Source organism: Lissotriton helveticus, chromosome 3_1 (genome assembly GCF_964261635.1).
Source record: "Lissotriton helveticus chromosome 3_1, aLisHel1.1, whole genome shotgun sequence".
Taxonomy (NCBI): domain Eukaryota; kingdom Metazoa; phylum Chordata; class Amphibia; order Caudata; family Salamandridae; genus Lissotriton; species Lissotriton helveticus.
Genome location: NC_136061.1, coordinates 488,390,932 through 488,411,508, shown reverse-complemented (window position 1 = coordinate 488,411,508; position 20,577 = coordinate 488,390,932). Strand labels below are relative to the sequence as shown.

At 46.6% G+C, this 20,577-nt stretch overlaps 1 protein-coding gene across 4 annotated transcripts in view; it reads right to left on the bottom strand.

Moving 5' to 3' along the window:
• Positions 1 to 20,577, bottom strand: part of ANKAR (ankyrin and armadillo repeat containing) — a 1,199,016-nt gene that overhangs the window by 1,171,726 nt on the left and 6,713 nt on the right. For 3 of the 4 annotated variants that reach the window (XM_078680367.1, XM_078680369.1, XM_078680370.1), the window contains exon 2: positions 8,553 to 9,592. In XM_078680367.1, coding sequence (XP_078536493.1) covers positions 8,553 to 9,156 — 604 coding nt within the window. In that variant the 5' untranslated portion in view covers positions 9,157 to 9,592. Of the gene's footprint in view, positions 1 to 8,552; positions 9,593 to 10,310; positions 10,441 to 20,577 lie in introns of all 4 variants that reach the window. The other variant, XM_078680368.1, reaches the window with a different exon arrangement.

Sequence of the window (20,577 nt, the reverse complement as noted above, 5' to 3'; positions counted from 1 at the left end):
GGTGCTGAGTGATGCTGTGGTGGTGCAGAGTGATGCTTTGGTGGTGCTGAGTGGTGCTGTGGTGGTGCTGAGTGATGCTGTGGTGGTGCTGAGTGGTGCTGTTGTGGTGCTGAGTGATAATGTGGTGGTGCTGAGTGGTGCTGTGGTGGTGCTGAGTGGTGCTGTGTGTAATGATGTGTATGTAGTCTAGTCTTTGGTGGGTGGAGTTAGGGGAGTTGCAGGAAGAGGAGAAGTCGAGGACAGGAAAGGGGCAGTTAGAGTAGGGACGTGGTCAGGAGCAGCAGCCAGAATAAATGCTCTCCTAAGGATATACAGCGTGTCTGTCATTATTTGTAGAACAACGCTACAGCTGGCGACGAGGATGGGATGGTGCAGTCTGTCACCCCTGGTCCCCTGAAGACGAGTGACCACGTCCAGCAAACGAAAGGAAGTCGCTGTTGCGACACGTGTGCCCTGCAAAGACCGCCGCCGAGAGGCAAACGGCCAGCGGTAAATGCCCGCCGCTCCGCGACCAGTTAGTCGAGTGGAGCCCAGTCGATAAAGCGCTGTCGAGCGCTGGAAACTTCCCGCCGTGGAAACGCTGTCGAGCGTTTGTGATCGGGTGCTCACCCCGGATGCGTGAGGTCAAGTGCGGCGAAGAAACGAAGATCGGGAGCCCACCCCGATCTTACCTGTCCTCCTGGTGCCCTGGGAGCGTGTGAAGGTGCTGCCTGCTGCGGGACCGGCTGCCGGTGAGTGCCGGTTGAGTAAAAGTGAACTGAGACTGAATGAGCCCAAAATCTCGTGGGAAACGTGATTTTCCATAGCGGCGGCCATTCTGAAGTCAGGCGGTGAGCTCCAGTCCCTATTAAAAACATAGGGCGGCCATTTTGAAGTCAGGCAGTTAGACATTGGGCAGCAAGCACAAGCAAAGACAACAACAAATGAAACAAGCACGAGTAAATGCAAGAGGTGAAATGATAAAACAAGCACAAGCAAAGGCAAGAGATAGCCAAAAACAACAGTAAAGACAAACAAGGACATGCAAATGCAAGAGATGAAATAAGAAAACAAGCACAAGCTAAGGCAAAGACAGTGATAAAAGCAAGACAAAGAAATAAATCAAAATGTCGACATCGCCGAAATGTCGCGGGTACAGCGGCGACCACGCCAAATACAGCAGGCGTCTCATATTTGCGTGCCCCAGAAGCCCTGGCCCTGAAAGCTGGAGGTGGCATGGGCCTCAGGTGGCAAGAGTGGTTTGAGGACTTTGAAGATTTTATGTAGGGATCCAAAGTCACTGATGAAGATGAAAAATGTATTGCGTTGCGCAATCTGGTTGGAAAGGAAGTTGGTAAGCTAATCAAGGAACTGCCGACAGCGGAAACAGGATCATACACCAAGGTGCGAGATGCTTTAAATAAAACGTTTTTACATAAGAGAAACGTGGATTATGAAAGGTACACGTTTAATCTAGCCCATCAGGAAAAAGAAGAACTAATGAGTACGTTTATAACAAGACTTCGACGACTGTCTTGTTATTGTGAGTTTGATACTTTCTCTACGGAGGATGCCATTAGATTGCGAATCATTGAGGGATGGCAATTAGAGACCCTCAGAAGACGGCTCTTACGAAAGAGTCACGATCTAGACGAAATTGAAGAAATGACCCAAGTATATGATCAAGCCGAGGAGCATGCCAAGAAAATGGAGGCAGGACATGTCGAGAGGCGGGAACAAGCCTACCGCCTACAAAGCAGCAACACTCGCAGATACTCTCGAGATCGACGGCGGACATCCAGACCTTCTTCCCGCCAACGCCATGCCGGGCGCAGACACCATGAGTCTGGCCGCAGAGACAAGAAACAAGACCGGCCCCTGAGGTGCTACAGGTGCAGATATGATTTTCCACACACAGATGCGTGTCCGGAGCTTGGGCAGCAGTGTCGAAATTGTGGAAGAGAGAATCATTTTGAGATTGTTTGTGGGGAGTATCGAAAAGACAGAACGAAAGAAACTGCGAGATCCTCTCATCCTGTTACAAAGCAACGACATCATGCAAAGGCTGTTCAAGATCAACCAGAGTCATCCTCAGCCTCCTCTCACTCGAGCAGAGAGTCTCGCAAGTCACAATGGATAAGAAGATCTCTGTCCAGAGAATCCAGGTCAGCATCTCTGGCATCGTTGTACACTGATGAATATGTCTGTATGGTAGCTGATCCAGACCAACTAAAGAAATACCCCAAACTGGACATACGTGTGGGTAGCCATGCAACCAAGTTTGTACTGGACAGTGGGGCCTCACTGAACTATATCCCTGTAACTGAGTACAACAAAATGCAGCCGCAACCCACCCTAAGCCCGGGATATGTCAGAGTGTACACGTGGATGTCGAAGAAACCTCTCCAGTGTCTAAGAAAATTTGCAACCACGCTCAAGCACAAAACCACATCCTTGCCGGCGCACGTACATGTCATCGATGGACCGGAGACTGACTGCCTCCTCAGTTTACCCACTGCTGAGCGTCTTCGGTTGGTTGAAATTCCCTATCGGGTGAGTGATGACCCAGATATCATACACAAATTCCCTAAACTGTTCTCCGGACTTGGAAAAATGACCAGATGCCAGATTCGGCTGCATATCAATGAACAAGTACGACCTGTAGCACAACACCACAGGCGAGTGCCCTTCCACCTTCAACAAGCTGTGGAAGATAGATTCAAGAATTATTACAAACAGACATCATTGAGCGGACAGAAGGCCCCACTCCGTGGGTGTCACCAGTGGTGATCGTGCCGAAAAAGGGGACACCAGACAAGGTGCGCCTGTGTGTGGATATGAGGCTTCCAAAGACAGCTATCGAAAGAGAGCACCATCCAGGACCTCATTTAAGTGACATGATTTCATCTCTTAATGGCGCACGGGTCTTTTCCAACTTAGACCTGAATAAAGGATACCACCAGTTGGAACTGCATGAGAGGTCGCGTTATATAACCACCTTCGCCACTCATCTGGGGTTGTTCCGATACAAGCGTCTTAGCTTTGGAATTCCGTCTGCAGCGGAGATTTTCCAAGAAGCCATCCGCCAGACCATACATCACATACCAAATGCACTAAATTATAGCGATGACATTTTAGTATATGGTGCGAATGTCCAGGAACAGGACAAAGCACTAGATCGGGTGTGCCACGCTCTCCTGGAAGCCAACCTCACCCTTAACAAAGACAAGTGTGAATTCCATCAGTCCACCTTAAAATTCTTTGGTCACATATTTTCCGGAGCAGGGATGAAGCCTGATCCCGAGAAGGTAATAGCCCTAAATGACACTAAAAGTCCACAACATGTGAGTGACATTAGATCTTTCTTGGGAATGGCGAGCTACTGCGCCAGGTATATCAAAGGTTACGCCACCATCAGCCACCCGCTTCGTGCTCCTACCAAACAAGGGCAACCATTCACCTGGACTTCACAATGTGAGCAGGCGTTTCAAGACATTAAACGAGCGGTTGAGTCCGTTGACAATCTGGCATACTTCAGCCCCAAGAGAAACACTGAAATCACTGTTGATGCCAGTCCGGTGGGGCTAGGTGCCATACTAGCTCAGTTCGACAACGACACGGATCAGAGACACATTGTGGCTTACGCCAGCAGAAGTTTGACTGACACTGAGAAGGCCTATTCTCAACCAGAAAAAGAAAGTCTTGCTGTAGTTTGGGCTTGTGAACATTTTCATATTTTCATATACGGCAAGCACTTTACGCTAGTAACCGATCAGCAAGCGTTGGTTACCATTCTCGGAAACCCGAGGGCCAAAATGCCACCTCGAATTGGGCGCTGGGGTTTATGTCTGCAGGAGTACACCTACACCATAGTGCACAAGCCAGGTAAGTCAGCTAATCCGGCTGACTACATGTCGAGACACCCTCAAGTGTCGCAGGCGTCCAACCCATCCATAGCCGAAGAATACATTAACTTTGTAGTGGATCAAGCCAGACCACCGGCGGTTCCCCTCGAAGCCATATGTGAGGCCACGGCTCAAGACGATGTCCTCCAAAGGGCGATGCTCCGACTGCAGACTAACCGGTGGCACCACGACAATGAGGAAGACGGGGACGATCCCCGCACCAGACAAGAAATGCAGGCCTTCAGACACGTGAGCGAGGAACTATCAGCCACCTCAGAGGGGCTCTTACTGAGGGATTAACGGATTGTTATTCCCATGTGTCTCCATCAGGGTGTCATCAATCTGGCACATGAGGGTCATCGCGGAGTGGTGGCTACCAAAAGAGCGCTCAGAGAAAGAGTATGGTTTCCGTTACTCGATCAGATGGTCGAACTCAAAGATTGCCCTCAGTGCCAACTTGTGAGTCAAGGAGATCCCCCAGCTCCTCTCCAAATGACAAAGCTGCCCAGTGGTGTATGGCAAGAACTAGCCGTGGACTTCTATGGACCCCTTCAGTCGGGGAAATATGTCCTAGTGATAATGGACGAGTATTCCAGATTTCCCATAGCACATTTTGTATCATCCACAAATGCCGCCAACACCATTGCCGTCCTGAATGAAGTATTCGCTGCCTGGGGCGTTCCGAAAGAAATCAAGACCGACAATGGAACACCATTCAATGGACATGACTTTGGGGACTTTGCGAAACACTTAAACTTCAGGCATCAAAAAATCACTCCCCTATGGCCCCAGGCCAATGGAATGGTATAGAGGTTCATGGCTACTTTAAAAAGGACATTTCAGCAGGCTACTCTTGACAAGAAAGACTTCCAAGCGGCTCTAAACGAAGTTCTGAGAGCCTATCGGACAACTCCCCATGCGACTACCGGGAAGTGTCCTGCCACACTCATGTTGGGACGACCGATCAGGACACGGATACCTACGTGGTAAGGTGCCCTACCGCCGGTGTCATCCAGGGATGTACACAAGGAAGTAGTGGTTGCTGACCGTGAACGCAAGAGCAAAATGAAGTCTTACGCTGACGAGCGGCGGAGAGCAAGATCCCCCTCCCTTCGCGAAGGAGATTGGGTGCTGGTCAAGCAGGAACAACAGAAGAAAACAGACTGTAAATTTAGAGCTGACCCTCTAGTAGTTACACAACAAAAGGGCACAATGATAACAGCTGAGTCAGAGAACAAGAGAATTACACGGAATGTCTCACATTTTCAAAGGTGCGCTCCGGCGGTTAAAGATATCCTCAACCGATCGACTGAGCGGCTGACCACAGAGAGGCCTGAACCTGTCTCTGCAGCACAGACACCTGATAATCAGACAGAAGCCGAACCGGACACTGGAGGCGTGCTTCTACGGCACAGACGAACCATTCGCCGACCTACACGGCTAATTGAAGAACTATAATCAAGTCAGGCTTTGTTAGTTGTTTTCACTTTGTTAACAAGGGGGGAGATGTAATGATGTGTATGTAGTCTAGTCTTTGGTGGGTGGAGTTAGAGGAGTTGCAGGAAGAGGAGGAGTCGAGGACAGGAAAGTGGCAGTTAGAGTAGGGACGTGGTCAGGAGCAGCAGCCAGAATAAATGCTCTCCTAAGGATATACAGCGTGTCTGTCATTATTTGTAGAACGACGCTACACTGTGGTGGTGCTGAGTGGTGCTGAGTGGTGGTGCTGAGTGATGCCGTGGTGGTGCTGAGTGGTGCTCTAAACATGGAGGGCTGGCATCACAGTACTTAAGCAGAAGGTAGTGTGGAACAGTGTCAGAATAGCTCTGTGCATGCTCATACCTACTTATTTGGTGTTAAGTATGAATAAGTAATTATAGATGTGTCCAAAACGTCTGATGGACAAGCTCCCTCCTGCATGAAAAAATGATTATAGCTATCCTGGAGTATTGTGTATCCCATAAGCATTGCGCAGCTGGCTCTATGATTCACACAGAAACAAGTACTTAAGGATTGGAGAGCAGGTACAATAAACACAAAGCCAGCTCTAGCAGGTGCTGCAAGTGGCGTCTTCTAAATGATTTTGTCTCAAACAAAAACCTGTCCAGCACATTTGAAAAGTTGGGAATGGCATTTTCGCCATGTGGTTGTATGAAAACAGGGCAAAAATCGTGTGAATTAGTTTGATAAGTTTATGGTGCAAATATATTTTGCTCCATTCTAATTATGCAAGCAGCAAAAATGGTACAAGTAGAGTTTTCCTTAATTTCTGCCCCTGTATAACGTTTCTGTAATGCGGCCGGTGGTGTTTTCTTGGCGATGCATTTAAAAGCTCTGAAACTAAAGGCTGGAAAAATACCATTGAAACATTTAACTATCTAATTCCAAAATAATAATATGTTGTGTGGAAAGAGCTGCGACAAACTGCAGTTTACCCGAAAAAATAAGCTAGTCACGATTTGGTATCCGCTGTTTAATGTTTTATAATCGCAACAGATGGAATGCTGCCCTAACAATGTTTAAACATTAATAACCCGGCCTGGCCAGACAAAAAATAAAAAGTATTAGCCAGGTATGCACACCTGAAAGCTCTGTTTGTCCCGCTGCAAGCGACCGATCATGAGGGCAATTTCTCTGACAGAGAAGGGCTCTTTGCTTTTTAACAGGCCGGAGTATGACAGAGGAAGAGAAACAAGTTACTGTTTATCGCAGCTTGTGGAACAATGAATTTTCTATGCCACGAGCGTTGTCCACGTGCCAAGCCAAACTGCCTCTGAACAATGAAGAGGACGGGGAAGAAAATAAGACTGCAGGAGCAGGATATTAAAATGAAACTAGTGGAATTTGCACCCGAACTGCAGGTGGCAGGGTGGACCTCTGGGAGATATTCTTACTTGAAGGCAAAATGGCTGACCAGGTAATCAGGAGGAAGCTTCCACGTAAATTTGGCCAGCGAAAGGCCTGTTTCTCTGACTAGACCAAGCCTACGCAAGACCCTGCTTCCGCCCTTTCATAAGCGGCTGGAAATGTCTCACTACAGGCGTCATTAATGAGGGACGGTAAGGAATATCATTTTTTTCTAACAACCAGATGGTGTAAATGGGGCTCTCGCAATGAAAAAAGATTGCAAAAGTTTAGATTTTCACGAGGAAGCCTCTTTCCTTAGCACACGATGTAGTCCTAGTGAGCTTTATACACTCTACTTGAGAAAAACAAATACGCAACATTCTCCAGCCCGGCCATTGGGTGGGTCTCTTAGGACCTGCTGGGCGAGGCAGGTTTTCTCAAACTGATCATTGAAACTCGGCATTGCGGGGGCGGGGGGCGCATTCCTTTGAAGTGTGAAGCAGGGGGTGGGAGAGCATATCCCTTTGAAGTGAAGCTCTCGACGCGCTGGAGAAGCGTGAGCCTGGTGGGGGGGGGGGGGGCGGGATGCCAGCGAGTGGGAGGGAACGGGCCAAGAGCGCGCTCGAGAAGTCACGGATGAACAATTAACATGCATTGTAGGAAATCCGGCTGGTTTAAGAGACTTTGGTTCAGTATTAATAGGTTCGAGTAGAGCTCGACCTAAAAAACGAAAGTAGTGGGTGGGAATTGCCTATTGTTTGGAACTGATCACATGTTGTAGCTTTTGCCTGCCAACATGGGCATCACTATTTCGTGGAGACATAGTTTGGTAGCCAGTTTGTTAACTGTTTGCATTTTACAACAGTCAGCAAACCAGCAGATATAAAGAGCAATGCTTGCCTCTATGTCCTTCGTAAAATTCTGATTTTCATGGCTACAGTGTACTGTAAATTGAATAGTATTCCCTATGTTTGTTTTTCGTGCCACAAGCTTACTCTTCTCATTAAAATTATTAGAGGGTATCTTGCCTGTTGGCTGTTTTCTGAAAGGATGCGCCTCAGGGCACAGATTTTCCTTTAGTGACACTTTGCAAAAACTGAGCAAAAAACACCTACCTTCAAGTATAAATGTTTATTAGTCATGATTCAGTTCATTAAAACCATTACATGATGTAAAACAACGTACTATTTGACTTCTACGTGTTCTGTTAAATGGAATAGAAGCATGTTTATAAAATTAATACAGTTAGGTAAATATACGAATTATACATATTTAAAAACAGATTCAATCTCTCCAACTGTTGGTTCTATTCGGCTATAAAGATATAAGTTGAGTGGCTAAGCTTGCTTCTCAAGGAGGCCTGATTGTTGTTCATTCTCATTATAAGGCATCGGTACCTAATGTCATTAATAGATTTAAAAAAACGTTTCAGATCTTAAACTTGGTGTGACTTACAGTAATTACTTTAAAATGCAGCACATTGGCTAGGGAGAACAGGCTGTTGTTCATACAGGAATTGCCACCAACAGATGTAAACTTAGGCGGAGCAAACTGTGTAATCAGGAAATGGCGTGCCTAAGAAGTTTACACCTACCTCTAAAAAAGTTTGCTTTTGCGAAATATGTGCTGTGCATACAAAAACATCACATTCATGACAACATGAATAGAATAAAATATTAAGAAATACATTATTTATAATACCACATCTCTTTAAAAAGTTTTTGCGATTATTTCAGGACCAACTGACAGAACTTCACATTTCCTACCAAATAGTTTAGTGGCCATTACAAAGGATACCATTTTTAAAATGCAGCGCTTTCTCACCTGCTGAGGAAAACTCTTCAAAGATATTTCTTTTTGTCTGGGGTTTCCCATTAGCATCAATATCCATGCTTGTGCGCCAGATCTCCGAGAACCGTATCCTTTTCTCACGAGGCATATAGGCACCATGCCAGAGGGTCTTCATTGTGTAGTCCACGTTGATTAAGATCTGACCCACTCTGGTGTCATAGTAAGCTGGAGAAAGTTGACAGAAAGTGCTACGATCATAATTAGCTTCCAGGTTAATAGAGGGAATCTGGTTAAAACAAAAAATGCCAACTGTAAGTTCTCTCAGAATCTGATGGACTTCTTTGCAATCCAAAGGGGCATCCGGTGCAACAGGCATCAACACAACAATATCGTGGCTACTAATGTCCTTCAGCTGAGCTGTTAATCCACTTGAAGAATCAGGAGTCCGGGTGTAATCCTTGGTGACCAGCCAGCTAGAAGATGTGACAGCAAGCAACTCCTGCAACTCGCTTCGGCTGAACTTTTCAAAAAACACATTGGCATTTCTCTGTGCGGCCATTTTTGACACATAGGCTGCATCTTTAAGCTCATCTTTAGATTGGGAATTATCAGCCGAGGAGGTGTCATTGTCCAACATTTCTGAAAATGTACTGCTTTTGTTGATATCTCATGTGCTATATCTGCCAATGTCAGGATAGTGTTGTTGTCATCAAAGCCTGGATTCTCAGGTGCATTGACTTCCTCCTAATGGTGACCTTGGCGCCATAATATTAATACAATATGCTTTCGGTAGCACACCTGCCAGGATTTCTAGGGTAGGCACATAATTACATTATGACTGCTGTAACCCTTCGAAGTAGAACATTTTCTCAGTGAGGACATTTATGAAAGATGACAGATATCCTGGCTTCTCAAAGTTTTTTCAAAAATAAAGTTTAGGATTAAAGTTCTTTCTCAACAATACAACAAATGGTCTTCGGGAACAATGCTAATAATTTCAGAGGAAGGTTGTCCAAATGGATGTTCACACGTGGAAATCTGTCATTGGTGTTGCTTAAGCTTAACGTTCGAATCTATTGCAGAAAAAGAGCGAAATGCTACATCAGAGTCAGGGAAAATAAAATATAATAAAAGTGATTTTCTTTCTTTCATGAAAAATTTCGTTGTAACATGCATACTAAATGTGCACTCAACGGTATAATGGCATTTTCGCAGTGATTGAGAAGAGCCTCGACAGTAAACCGCAGTGTTTCAAAAACCAAAGGTCTGCAAGTTGAGTCGTAGAATTTGTCAGTTACATTAGAAGCATTTTCTGATTTACTGAAAATGTAGTGTGGCAACAGAGCAGTAAATGGAAAAGTGCCAGGAATGGCAGTGAGAAATTAAGAGCGCACGTATAGGAGAAAGATGATATTATTTAAGGGTAAGTGCCCTAACTTCGAGGTCTAGAAGCAGGCTTCCCAGTTCCGGATCAATGGAAGCCAGAGTTATAGAGACACAGCCCACAGATCCTAAATGACATAACATATATTCCAACACATTGCCTATTTCTCAACACACTCACACAGAGAAAAAGATGAACTATCAACATTAGGCCTGATATTGTGGCCCTTCTTCTCATTCTAGTAATGCAGAATCATGATCTTTTTTCCACAGCTTTCACAATTTTTGGCTCGAAGTTCTTGTACAAAACGTTGTGTGGTCCTCAGTTTTTACCTTCACTGACTCACCTAAATGCATCTTGCTCACTTGATTTCCCACAACAAAAGCTCACACACTTTTCTTGTTTACCTTTGATGTCTTATACACATTCTTTATCCCGCCATCATCGATTCAATTTGGAGGTCTCTACTCTGTCTCTCATCACATTTTCCTCACGGAGACAGCCTTTGGATTATCATCTCAGACGGCATCTCCACCACTATGCCATGGTAAATGGTAAATAATAGTTACAACAAATCATTTTATGTGACTCTAAACCATTATCCCAGGCTAGCTACACACATTCTATAATGTAAGGCAGAGAATCCATCTTTATAGGTTGTTTCCCCTCTCCTGGAGACCATTACTTCTCAGGTTGTACAATACAAATGTGGGTTTTCGTGCCATATTTTATTTCGAAATAGCACTTCATTGCAAGTGTAGATTTCGGTCACTGATGCCTTCAACAAAACTCATTATTGCACTAAATATCTGTTAGACCTGCCAGCATTAGGTTATTATTCCACAAACGTTCTGCCTTACTTCTCCATTTTTGCTGATCTTGTTGTTGTTGGCCATAGGACTCTGTGTACGTTACCACTGCTAACCAGTGCTAAAGTGTGTGTGCCCTCTCCTTTACACATGGTGAAATTCGCTTACACCCAATTGGCACTACTCAATTTTGTACGTTCGTAGTAAAGTGGCGCTACATGTGCCCAGGGCCAGTAAATTAAATGCTAATAGTGGGCCTACTGCACGGAATGTGCCACCCACTTAGGTAACCCTTTAAACTTGTCTCAGGCCTGCCATTAAAACCTCTGTGTGCACTTTAAACTGCCATTTCGACCTGGCAAGATAAACCTTTTGCCAGGCCCAAACCACCATTTCTACTACACCTTGGTCACCCCATGAGTAGTCCCTACATAGCCCAGAGGGCAGCGTGAAGTGTATTTAAAAAGATGGACATGTACTTTCAAGTTTTACATGTTCTGGTAGTGAAAATCTCTATATTTGTTTTTCACTACTGTGTGGCCTACCTCTCCCATAGGATAACATGGGGTTATCTTATTACATTTATTAAGTGAATAGTTTCAAGTGGGAGCCGATGGGAATGCCACGTTTGTTGTCTGAGAAATTGTAATCAAAAATCCTCTGCAATTATAAAGTTGGATTTTATGTTACCATTTTGAAAATGCCACTTTTAGGAAGTGGTACTAACAAACATAGTGTGCAGATAGACCGTTTCTTAATTAATCACACAAGACTTCAGTGCTTTGTTCTAAAGCCTGTGTGTTTTTTATTTTACTTCTTTTTGTACTTTCTTCAAACAAGATTAGACCATTATTCTCATGTCATCTTGACGGGCCACACATATTTTTCAAAGAAATATTAAACATTCAAAACAATAACCAGTAAAGTAACACCACAAAATGCAAAACAAAATTCAAAAGCACATTACATAGAACATTACATAAACAGTACAAGTGCAAGTAACCAGTCCGTGATTTTCAAATACACCTGGGGGACCCTCAAAGATAATTGTAAAGGCTCCTGCCTTTTGTCCTGCCAGTGTGTAACGCTCAGGGAATACTTATTTCAAAGAGCGTGGTCTATAGGGGGACAAAATAAATGTGTGCAATCACAAAAATGTATTTCGCATGCATTTGCAAAGTGTAAAGGGTCCCCTGGAGACCCCTTCCCATTTGCAAATGCATTACCACCTTCTTTTTTTTTTTTGGTTGCAAGACTTTATTGACAATGTCAGTTAAATACAGTAGTTTGCCTACAACCCTGGGGCCGGTCTAATCATTTGCGACTTCTGATGAATAGAGGAATACACAGCTATTTAGCCGACAACCAGCGGTCCGGCAGCGTCCCTCATAGTGTATACAATAATAGACAATCCACAGTTTCCTCAAAATTGAATGTCATCTTGCTTTTCCATGTTTTTTAAACTTTAACTCAAAACTAAAGACTCATTAGTTCAAAACCAGCATCTCTCATCTTTTGTAATTTGCTGTCCATTGCTAGACGTATACCATCTTGGGTCGTATAACCACCCACTCCACCCCCTACCAGACCCACTCCATAAATTAGTTTTGTAGCTCAGATTTAGTCATTCCGCCGCCCTTAAGTGGCCAGTGGGAGTAGGCAATCAATTATCATCCACTTCGTCATCCAAGCTACCGGAATCATCTTCCTCTAAGGGTTCACAAAGGTCCCCTCTATAAGCGTTCCAGGGTTGCCATATCGCATTCCATTTACGTGGGTTCGCCCTCAGCCTATAGACCTCCCGTTCCATTATCATCAGTGTGTCCATGTTCCTGCACCACTGTGACAGAGTTAGTACCTCCACTGCCCCCCATTTCTGCGCTATATCTCGTTTTGCTGTCACGATACCCACTATGGCCCACAATCTACCATAAAGCGCCAGATCATTAACACTCCATACATTCAACAGGCATACACGAGGGTCAGGTGTCAGAGAGGTATCTATTGTTTGCAAAATGGTTCGCATGACCTGTTGCCAGTAGCTCGCAATGGACGGGCATTCCCAAATGGTGTGTATGAAAGTGCCCTCGTCCCCACATCCCCTGAGACAATGTGGGTGTGGCGCCCTATGCATTCTGTGTAGTGTTGTCCTTGTATAATATATCCTGTGCAGAATTTTTAGTTGCACCAACCGGAACCTCGCCGATATACCCGCCTCGCGCGGGGACGCTAATGCCGCATTCCATTCCGTTTCGTCCATGTCTCCTATCTCAGCAATCCATTTATCTCTCAGCCTTTCTAGTGAGTCTGGCAAATTATTTAGCAGCTTACGATATGTCAGCGAGGTTGCCCCCTCCTGCATAAAATCAGTTAGCAGGCGATCCTCGAGCGGCGAGGATTCCGGGACTGGAGTGTCTGCAGGGATTGCAGCCACAAGGGCGTGCCTGATCTGGACATATCGATACGTTTCAGTGGGGCCAAGATCGTAGTGTTGCTGAAGATACGAAAACGGGACCACTCCTTCTCTCGACCACAGGTCTCCCACCGTGGAGATTCCTATATTGTCCCACTGGGTGAACCCTTTAGTCTGTCGTAAGAGTCCCAGAGCTTTCGTGTCCCACAACGGAGTTAACTTCGTGATGACTCCCGCCCACCTCAACTTCGCTTGCGCCTTATGCCATAGCAATACCGTGTGTTTGGTGGGTCCCGTTAATTTTGCCGCTGCTCCCTTGTGATACAGTGGTGTCAACAGGCTTTGTGTGCCCAGTTGTGCCCTATCTGCAAGGTATGCCGGCTCAGTCTGCGGAGTGTGAAGCCATTGATTAATAATTTTAAGTTGTGCTGCCCAATAGTACAGCTGTATATTGGGCAGGGCGATCCCGCCATCATACCAAGTTCTGTTGAGTTTTAAGTGGGCAATGCGAGCTGGGCCGTCTCCCCACAGTAATCCCGTCACCGCGGCAGTCACCTTTTGGAAATAACCGGGAGGTATCAAGGTCGGTGAATTTTCGAGCACATACAGGAAACGCGGCAGCGCCATCATTTTAAATAACGCTGCTCTGCCCAGCAGTGTCAGCGGAAGGGCCTTCCAATGCCGAACATCGCTTCTCAATCGAGTGAGGGGGGGTTGCAGATTTCTTGTAAAGAATTCTTGAGCGTCCTGGGTGACGTAAAGTCCCAGATATTTAAAGGCGATCGTCTCCACCGTCAGGGGGCAGGTGTCTGGGATGGCGGGAGCTGGGCCCTTCAATGCGTACATGACCAACTTCGCCCAGTTTATCATGTATCCGGATATTCGTCCGTGGGCATCGCATATTCCTAACAGGCTAGGGACACCTCTCTCGGGGTCTGTCAGATAAATCAACATGTCGTCGGCGTAGAGGGAGACTCTGTCTTAGTGGAGAAGTGTGGCTCACTGGTTAGAAGCGGCAGACCCTGAAGCAGTGGTCGGCCTGGGACCAGGGTTCAATTCCCGACGCGGCAGGGTCTTGGGTCAATGTCCGCGGACTCGATAATGCTTAGGTGCCTACGCTAACCATGGGTCCCACTCTGCAACTCTGGGCAATAGCTTGCTTAATCTCCACAACGGCCCCAGCAACGCCGGGGATGCCTGACTTCACCTTGGGGTGCCCTCTCACAGGGAAAGCCAGGACGGGTTCCCCAGTGGTATACAGCGCCAGGACACCACGTAACGAGGTAACAGTGCGCTTTACAAGTATACATACATACAACCGTCAGTCCATTTGACCCCCTTCAGTAGCGGGGTCTTCCGAATGGTAACCGCCAGCGGCTCCAGAACTAGTGCGAACAATAGAGGTGAGAGTGGACACCCCTGTCTAGTCCCTCGTGCCAGTTGTATTTCACGGGACGTATGGCCGTTCGCCACCACACGCGCCATGGGGCGGGTGTATAGGAGGCGCACCCAGGAGATGAATTTAGGGCCGAGCCCCATGTGTGCCAGGACCGCGAATAAGTACCGCCACTCCACCAAGTCGAATGCCATTTTGGCATCTAGGGATAATATAACCGCCGGTTCTGTCAAAGCGGGCGCCCTGGCTAGCGCTCCCTGTACTCTACGGAGGTTTAGTGCAGTACTCCTATGAGGCATAAAGCCGGACTGGTCAGGGTGGATCAATTGCTCCAGGCATGGCAATAGTCTGGTCGCTAACACTTTCGCAAGTATTTTAGCCTCGGCGTTCAGAAGCAAGATCGGTCGATAAGACGTGCACTCCCTTGGAGATTTACCCGGCTTCGGAATTGCCACTATAGACGCCGTACGTTCGTCGAGCGGTAGGATTCCCTTTTCTCGGCTCTCCTCATACATCGCCCGCAAGGGCTCACTCAATGATGCTGACCGTGACTTATACCATTCGATTGGTATCCCGTTCGGCCCAAGAGCCTTACCCGATCGTATGTTTCCAATGGCCAACTGAATTTCCTCTGTTGTCAAGTCAGAGTCTAGTTCAGCTACTGCGTCTGCCGATAAAGTCGGTGTTAAGACGCCACATAGGGCCTCTTTAGCCATGTCCTCCGTAATTTCGACCGTTGGGGAGTATACCTCTTGGAAATGATCTGCCAGTAGTTCCACAATTTCTTCCGGGCGGGTATGCATTTGTCCGGTTGTGTCTGCTATTTGCCGTATAGAGTTATTACCTCCCTTTTTCCTGTCCAACCAAGCCAAGAGTCTACTTGCTTTATCCCCAATATCATATACTCTGTTTGTGGTCGCTGTAATATCCGCCAGTGTTTGGCGTCTCAAGTGGTCATCATAAAGTCTTTGGCTCAGCTGGAGGGAATGCAACGTATCGTCCGATGGAGCTGCCATATGAGTTGCGTTTGCTGTGCTAAGCCCAAGCTCGAGCTCTACCAATTCCCTCTTTTGCGCGCGCCTATGGCCCGATATGGACGAAACTGCCTGCCCCCTCAGGACCGTTTTATATGCTTCCCACAGGATGGACGGGGAATCGACCGAATGAAGGTTTTCTGTAAAGTAGTGTCGGGTCGCCTTTTTCAGGTCTTTACTAACCGACGGGACCTTAAGATACCCCGGATATATGGGGTATATTCTCCTACGAGTCTTTTCCTGACTGGATAGGGTCAATGTTATTGGGGAGTGGTCGGATATACCTCGTGGTTTAATCTGCACCTCATCGATTGTAAGACTGCCTGCACCCAGTGTGAAAAAATAATCGATTCGAGACAAACTATTATGAGTGGCAGAATAATAGGTATACTGCCGCTCCTGCGGGTGCATGTGCCGCCAGACATCAATCAACCCCTGTGCTTCTAAAAAGTCACCGAATCGGGACGTACCAGGCGTCTGTGTGCGAACCGGGAATCTGTCTTGAGCATTATTTATCACTGTATTAAAATCTCCTCCCACGAGCAGATCGCCCTCTGGAAGTTCCAGTAGGAATTTCCCTAGGTCAGGCAAAGCCATCGCATGCAGCGCCGGTGGGACATATACTGAGACTACATTCAGCGGCTTACCCTCCCACTGTCCATGTACTGCCGAGAAGCGTCCCTGCCCATCTATTTTAGTGGTCTGGGCTATAAATTGGGATGACCTCCGCAAACAGTATACCCGTCCCACGCGATCCGGAGGTAAACTCCGAGTGAGCTATCATCTGGTAGCCTCGCCTATCTAGCGCTTGAGTGGCAGTGCCCATTAGGTGTGTCTCTTGGAGAAGAACCAGCGCCGGACTCACCCTCTTGATACCTTGCACATTACCACCTTCTTGAAGTAGGTGGTAATTGCTAGTGTTTTGCAAAACATTAGTACATTGTTTCTCGCTATTTAGAAGGGAACACCCCTTCCAAATAGAGAGTCCCAAAACCTATTTAGCGAGTCGCAAAAAAATTGTGGCTCGATAAATAGGCTATATACATGGCCCAATATGCAAAAACGGGTCATACATCTGGCCCAAAATTAGCATTTTAGTTTCCGTGCAGACCACCGTCTCACTGAGGTGACTCCCTTATTGCGGAGAACTTGGCTCAGTTAGCTCTCGACCCAAGAGGGCTCCGTCCCCTGGGACCAAATTGGGATTTCCTATCTGGGGGACATCTACAGGGGAGGTAGCCTTGCATAACAAAATAGAGCACCAGAATGGACTAAAAAGTCAATAGCATTCTTCATTAACTCTGAAGATTGTAAAGATGCTTTCAGCATACCATCTAACAAGTGGCAAGGAGCTCTTATAGGGAAGCACTTCAGCTCAGGTATCGATTTTGAGTATCAAATCAAACCTTTTCATATACGTAGCTGAATCACTGCAAACACAAACAAAATCACTTCAATCTTTGTTGAACTTGGTAAGAACTTTTTGCAGCAGCATTCCAAGCGACACTGGGTTCCATGTTTTCCAAAAGTCTGGTGTCATGTTTTCATCCATATCCCGATGCTCTGTGACTGCAGTCTTTTCACATATACCTGTCACTATACCTTACATTGAATGTTTAAAGCCTGGGGTGTTTGGCAATCCACCTACTATTAATACTGACTCATTAGAAAAGGGGCTGATGTATCAAGGGTTTTTACCCATTCTCTGTGGGTAAATGTGACGTAGCCAAAAAAATCAAATATGATTTGATATTTCCTGATTCTCTACAGTTTATAAAATAAATAAACAACACCTAAAACATGCTTCTAATCCCTGTGTCTTTAGAGCAAAGACCACAAAACTGAAAAAAGGAAGAAGAAAAAATATTGTAGTGACATCATAAACAACAAAACTCAAGAAGAAGAATGATAGCAGAATCTTTCTTACTGCTACCTTATATAACAAAGTTACATTGTAGTGACCCCTTCAGGAAGAAATAAAAATGACTCTTTCACTCTCCTTTTCGTTTCTTTGAATGGCATTCAGTTTGTGGTTGTGCAGGATTGTTTTCCAGTGTTTATATGTTTACACTGGTGAGGGCTATTTCCCTGCACATTTTGCTCTTGCAAACCCTCTGCTGAATAGCATAGCGTTGCCGTCCATATCCATGCTCTAGCCCGACAATTGGACCAGGACCTCACACTGGAGGAGGTGAGCTCCGAGGTATTGGGATTACAAGCTGGGAAGACGGCTGGCCCCGAAGGGTATCCTATTGAATACTTCAAGCGCTTCTGTAACCTTCTATGTCCCCATCTTCTGAACATCTATGCAACTGCACTGCAGCAGGGTTCCTTTCCACCCAACTTAGATTATGCTACAATTGTAGTTCAGCCAAGGAAGGGTCTCCCTAGAGACTAGTGTTCAACGTACCGCCCGATCTCCCTTATTAACGTGGACATTAAGATCTACAAGAAAGTTCTAGCAACGCTTTTGGGTCAGGCGTTACCACATCTGATCCACCCAGATCAGTGTGGATCCATGCTGGTCGCAGCATGCGTCATTGTATTAGGAGGGTCCATGCGGCACTCTCTTGGGCACTGGACCTTGATGGCACCCTGGCCCTTCTGTTAGTTGATTTTACCGATGCTTTCAACACAGTGTTGTGGGATTTTATGGATAGAGTTCTCCAGCGGGTAGGAATGGTAGAGGGGTTTTGTCGTATGATATGTCTTTTTTTCCATGCCAGAGTGCTCGGGCCCATGTAAATGGGGTTCTGTCTCCTGTGTTTCATTTTGAACGCAGCATGTCCAGGGGTGTCCGCTGTCCCGATTGCTATTAGCCTTAGTGAAAGAGCCCCTGGCGCGACTTCTACACTGTGACGCCCAGGTCTGGGGCTGGCAGTGGATTTGAGGACCGCATAGCATTATACGCAGACGATCTCCTTCTGTTTCTGAAAAACCTACAGAGGTCCGGCCCCTGGTGTCTGTGACTGCTTCATCTGTATGGCGAGGCGTCCGGGCTCTGAATTAATAAGGGCAAGTCCTGTCTGATAGAGGTGGGGGAGAACGCTGTTGGGCGGTTTGGTGCCCCAACATTCCCACCCGACAGAACTCCTTCAAGTACTTAGGGTTCCACATGTCCCCCCTCCCTGATCAGGCCTGGGCCCTTAACTTCCGGGGACTGGGCCTCATGATTGAAAGCGACATATGCCACTGGGCCGTCCTGCCTCTGAAACCCATGGGGTTTACTGCCCTCTTCAAGATGGTGTGCCAGCCGCACTATTTGTACATTCTGGGCAAATACTCCTACCCCATCCCTCGCATGTGGTTTTGCTCCCTGACTATCAAGATCACTAATTTTGTATGGGCAGGTGAAGGTGGCTTTTCAGTCCCCGCGCATATCTCCTTTGATGGAAGCTTAGGCTTATCAGACATTTACCTATACTACCTCGCATGCCACCTGGTACCGATTAACGACTGGTTCATGGGTGGGTGGGATGACCAGGTGTACCTTCTGGAGATTCACTCGATGAGTCTTGATAGTCTGCTTTATTTTCTGTACGGGCACAGCTGCCTACCGCACTACCTTCTTGTATGCGGGTGTCCCTTACCTGCTGGAGGGCAGCTCTTCCACTAATTGGCTGAGACCACGTCTCACTGAGATGACTCCCTTATGGCGGATAACTTGGCTCAGTTAGCTCTCGACCCAAGAGGGTTCCATCCCCTGGGACCAAATTGGGATATCCTATCTGGGGGACATATACAGGGGAGGTAGCCTTGTGACATTTCAGGTCTTAAAGGTCAGACATAACATGGCCAATTCACAGTTCTTTGGTTACCTCCAGCTATGCCACGCCCAGCAGGCTCACAATCTCCGAGATGATTCACTATCTGAGTTTAGTCCACAAGAGGCAAAGGTTTTCTTTAGGCATTTGGGTAAGGGGACAATCTCTATGATTTATCGCTCATTGGTAATCCATGCTGCTGACGGCCTTGGGCGGGCTAGGCAGAGGTGGGAGCTCTGGGTGGGAGAACTGGAGGAAGAGGAATGGAGGGGGGCCTATATGGCGCCCGAGAGTTGGCGATTTCATTGCGGTTGCATATAGAGCAATTTAATTACCAGCATGCGACATGCCTCACCCAGCGGTGCTTACAACATTCGCTCCCCGGCGCAGAGGCAGTATGTGCACGATATGCACTTCCGGCAGCAGATTTCTCCCATGTGGCGGGGGAATGTCTTGTGTTAAGGCCCTCTGGGAGGGGGGGATAAAATGCTTTCCTTTGTTTTAGGCCACCATGGAACTCACGCCCTGTACTGTGGGGTTGGTGGAGGTGGTTGGAGGCCCCTAGGCTGAACGGATCTTTTTGAGGGTGGCCTGTCTGGTCACAAAATGGGATGTGGCTCATAACTGGAAACAACCAAATCCATTGACTGTCAAGTGCTGGTGCAAGGGGGTGGACTGGTGCGCGCTCTAGAGAAAATGATTTTTGAGGCTTGTGGTTGTCCACAAAAGCATGGTCGAATATGGGGTTAAATGGTGTAGCAATTTGGGTTGTCGATTTGATCATGTCTATGTGTCTATGTGTGAGTATTTGTAAAGCGCACTGTTACTCAATGAGTGTCCTGGCGCTGACTGACTGGGAGGAACACGGAAGAGTAAGCTTAGGGGCAGGAAAACAGCCATGTTTTCAGCTTTTTCCAAAACAGGGGAATGGATTCAATGCGTCTCAGATGAAGTGGCGTTTTATTCCAATGACATGGTCCCAGGATGGAGAGAAACTTACCTCCTGACCTAGATTTTATAAAGCGAGGGACATTGGCCAACATCAGGTTGGCGGAATGTAACTGTCTAGGAGGAGAGTGGAAGGATATTCTATGTTTAAGATAGCTAGGTCCTTCCCCGTAGAGAACTTTCTGTGTGATAAGCAGGGTTTTAAAAATTATTATTTTCCTTACAGGGAGCCAATAAAGGCTCCTCAGTAGGTGTGACACACGTGAATTTCAGAGGAGCTAAAAAAATGATCTAGGCTGCTGCTTTCTAG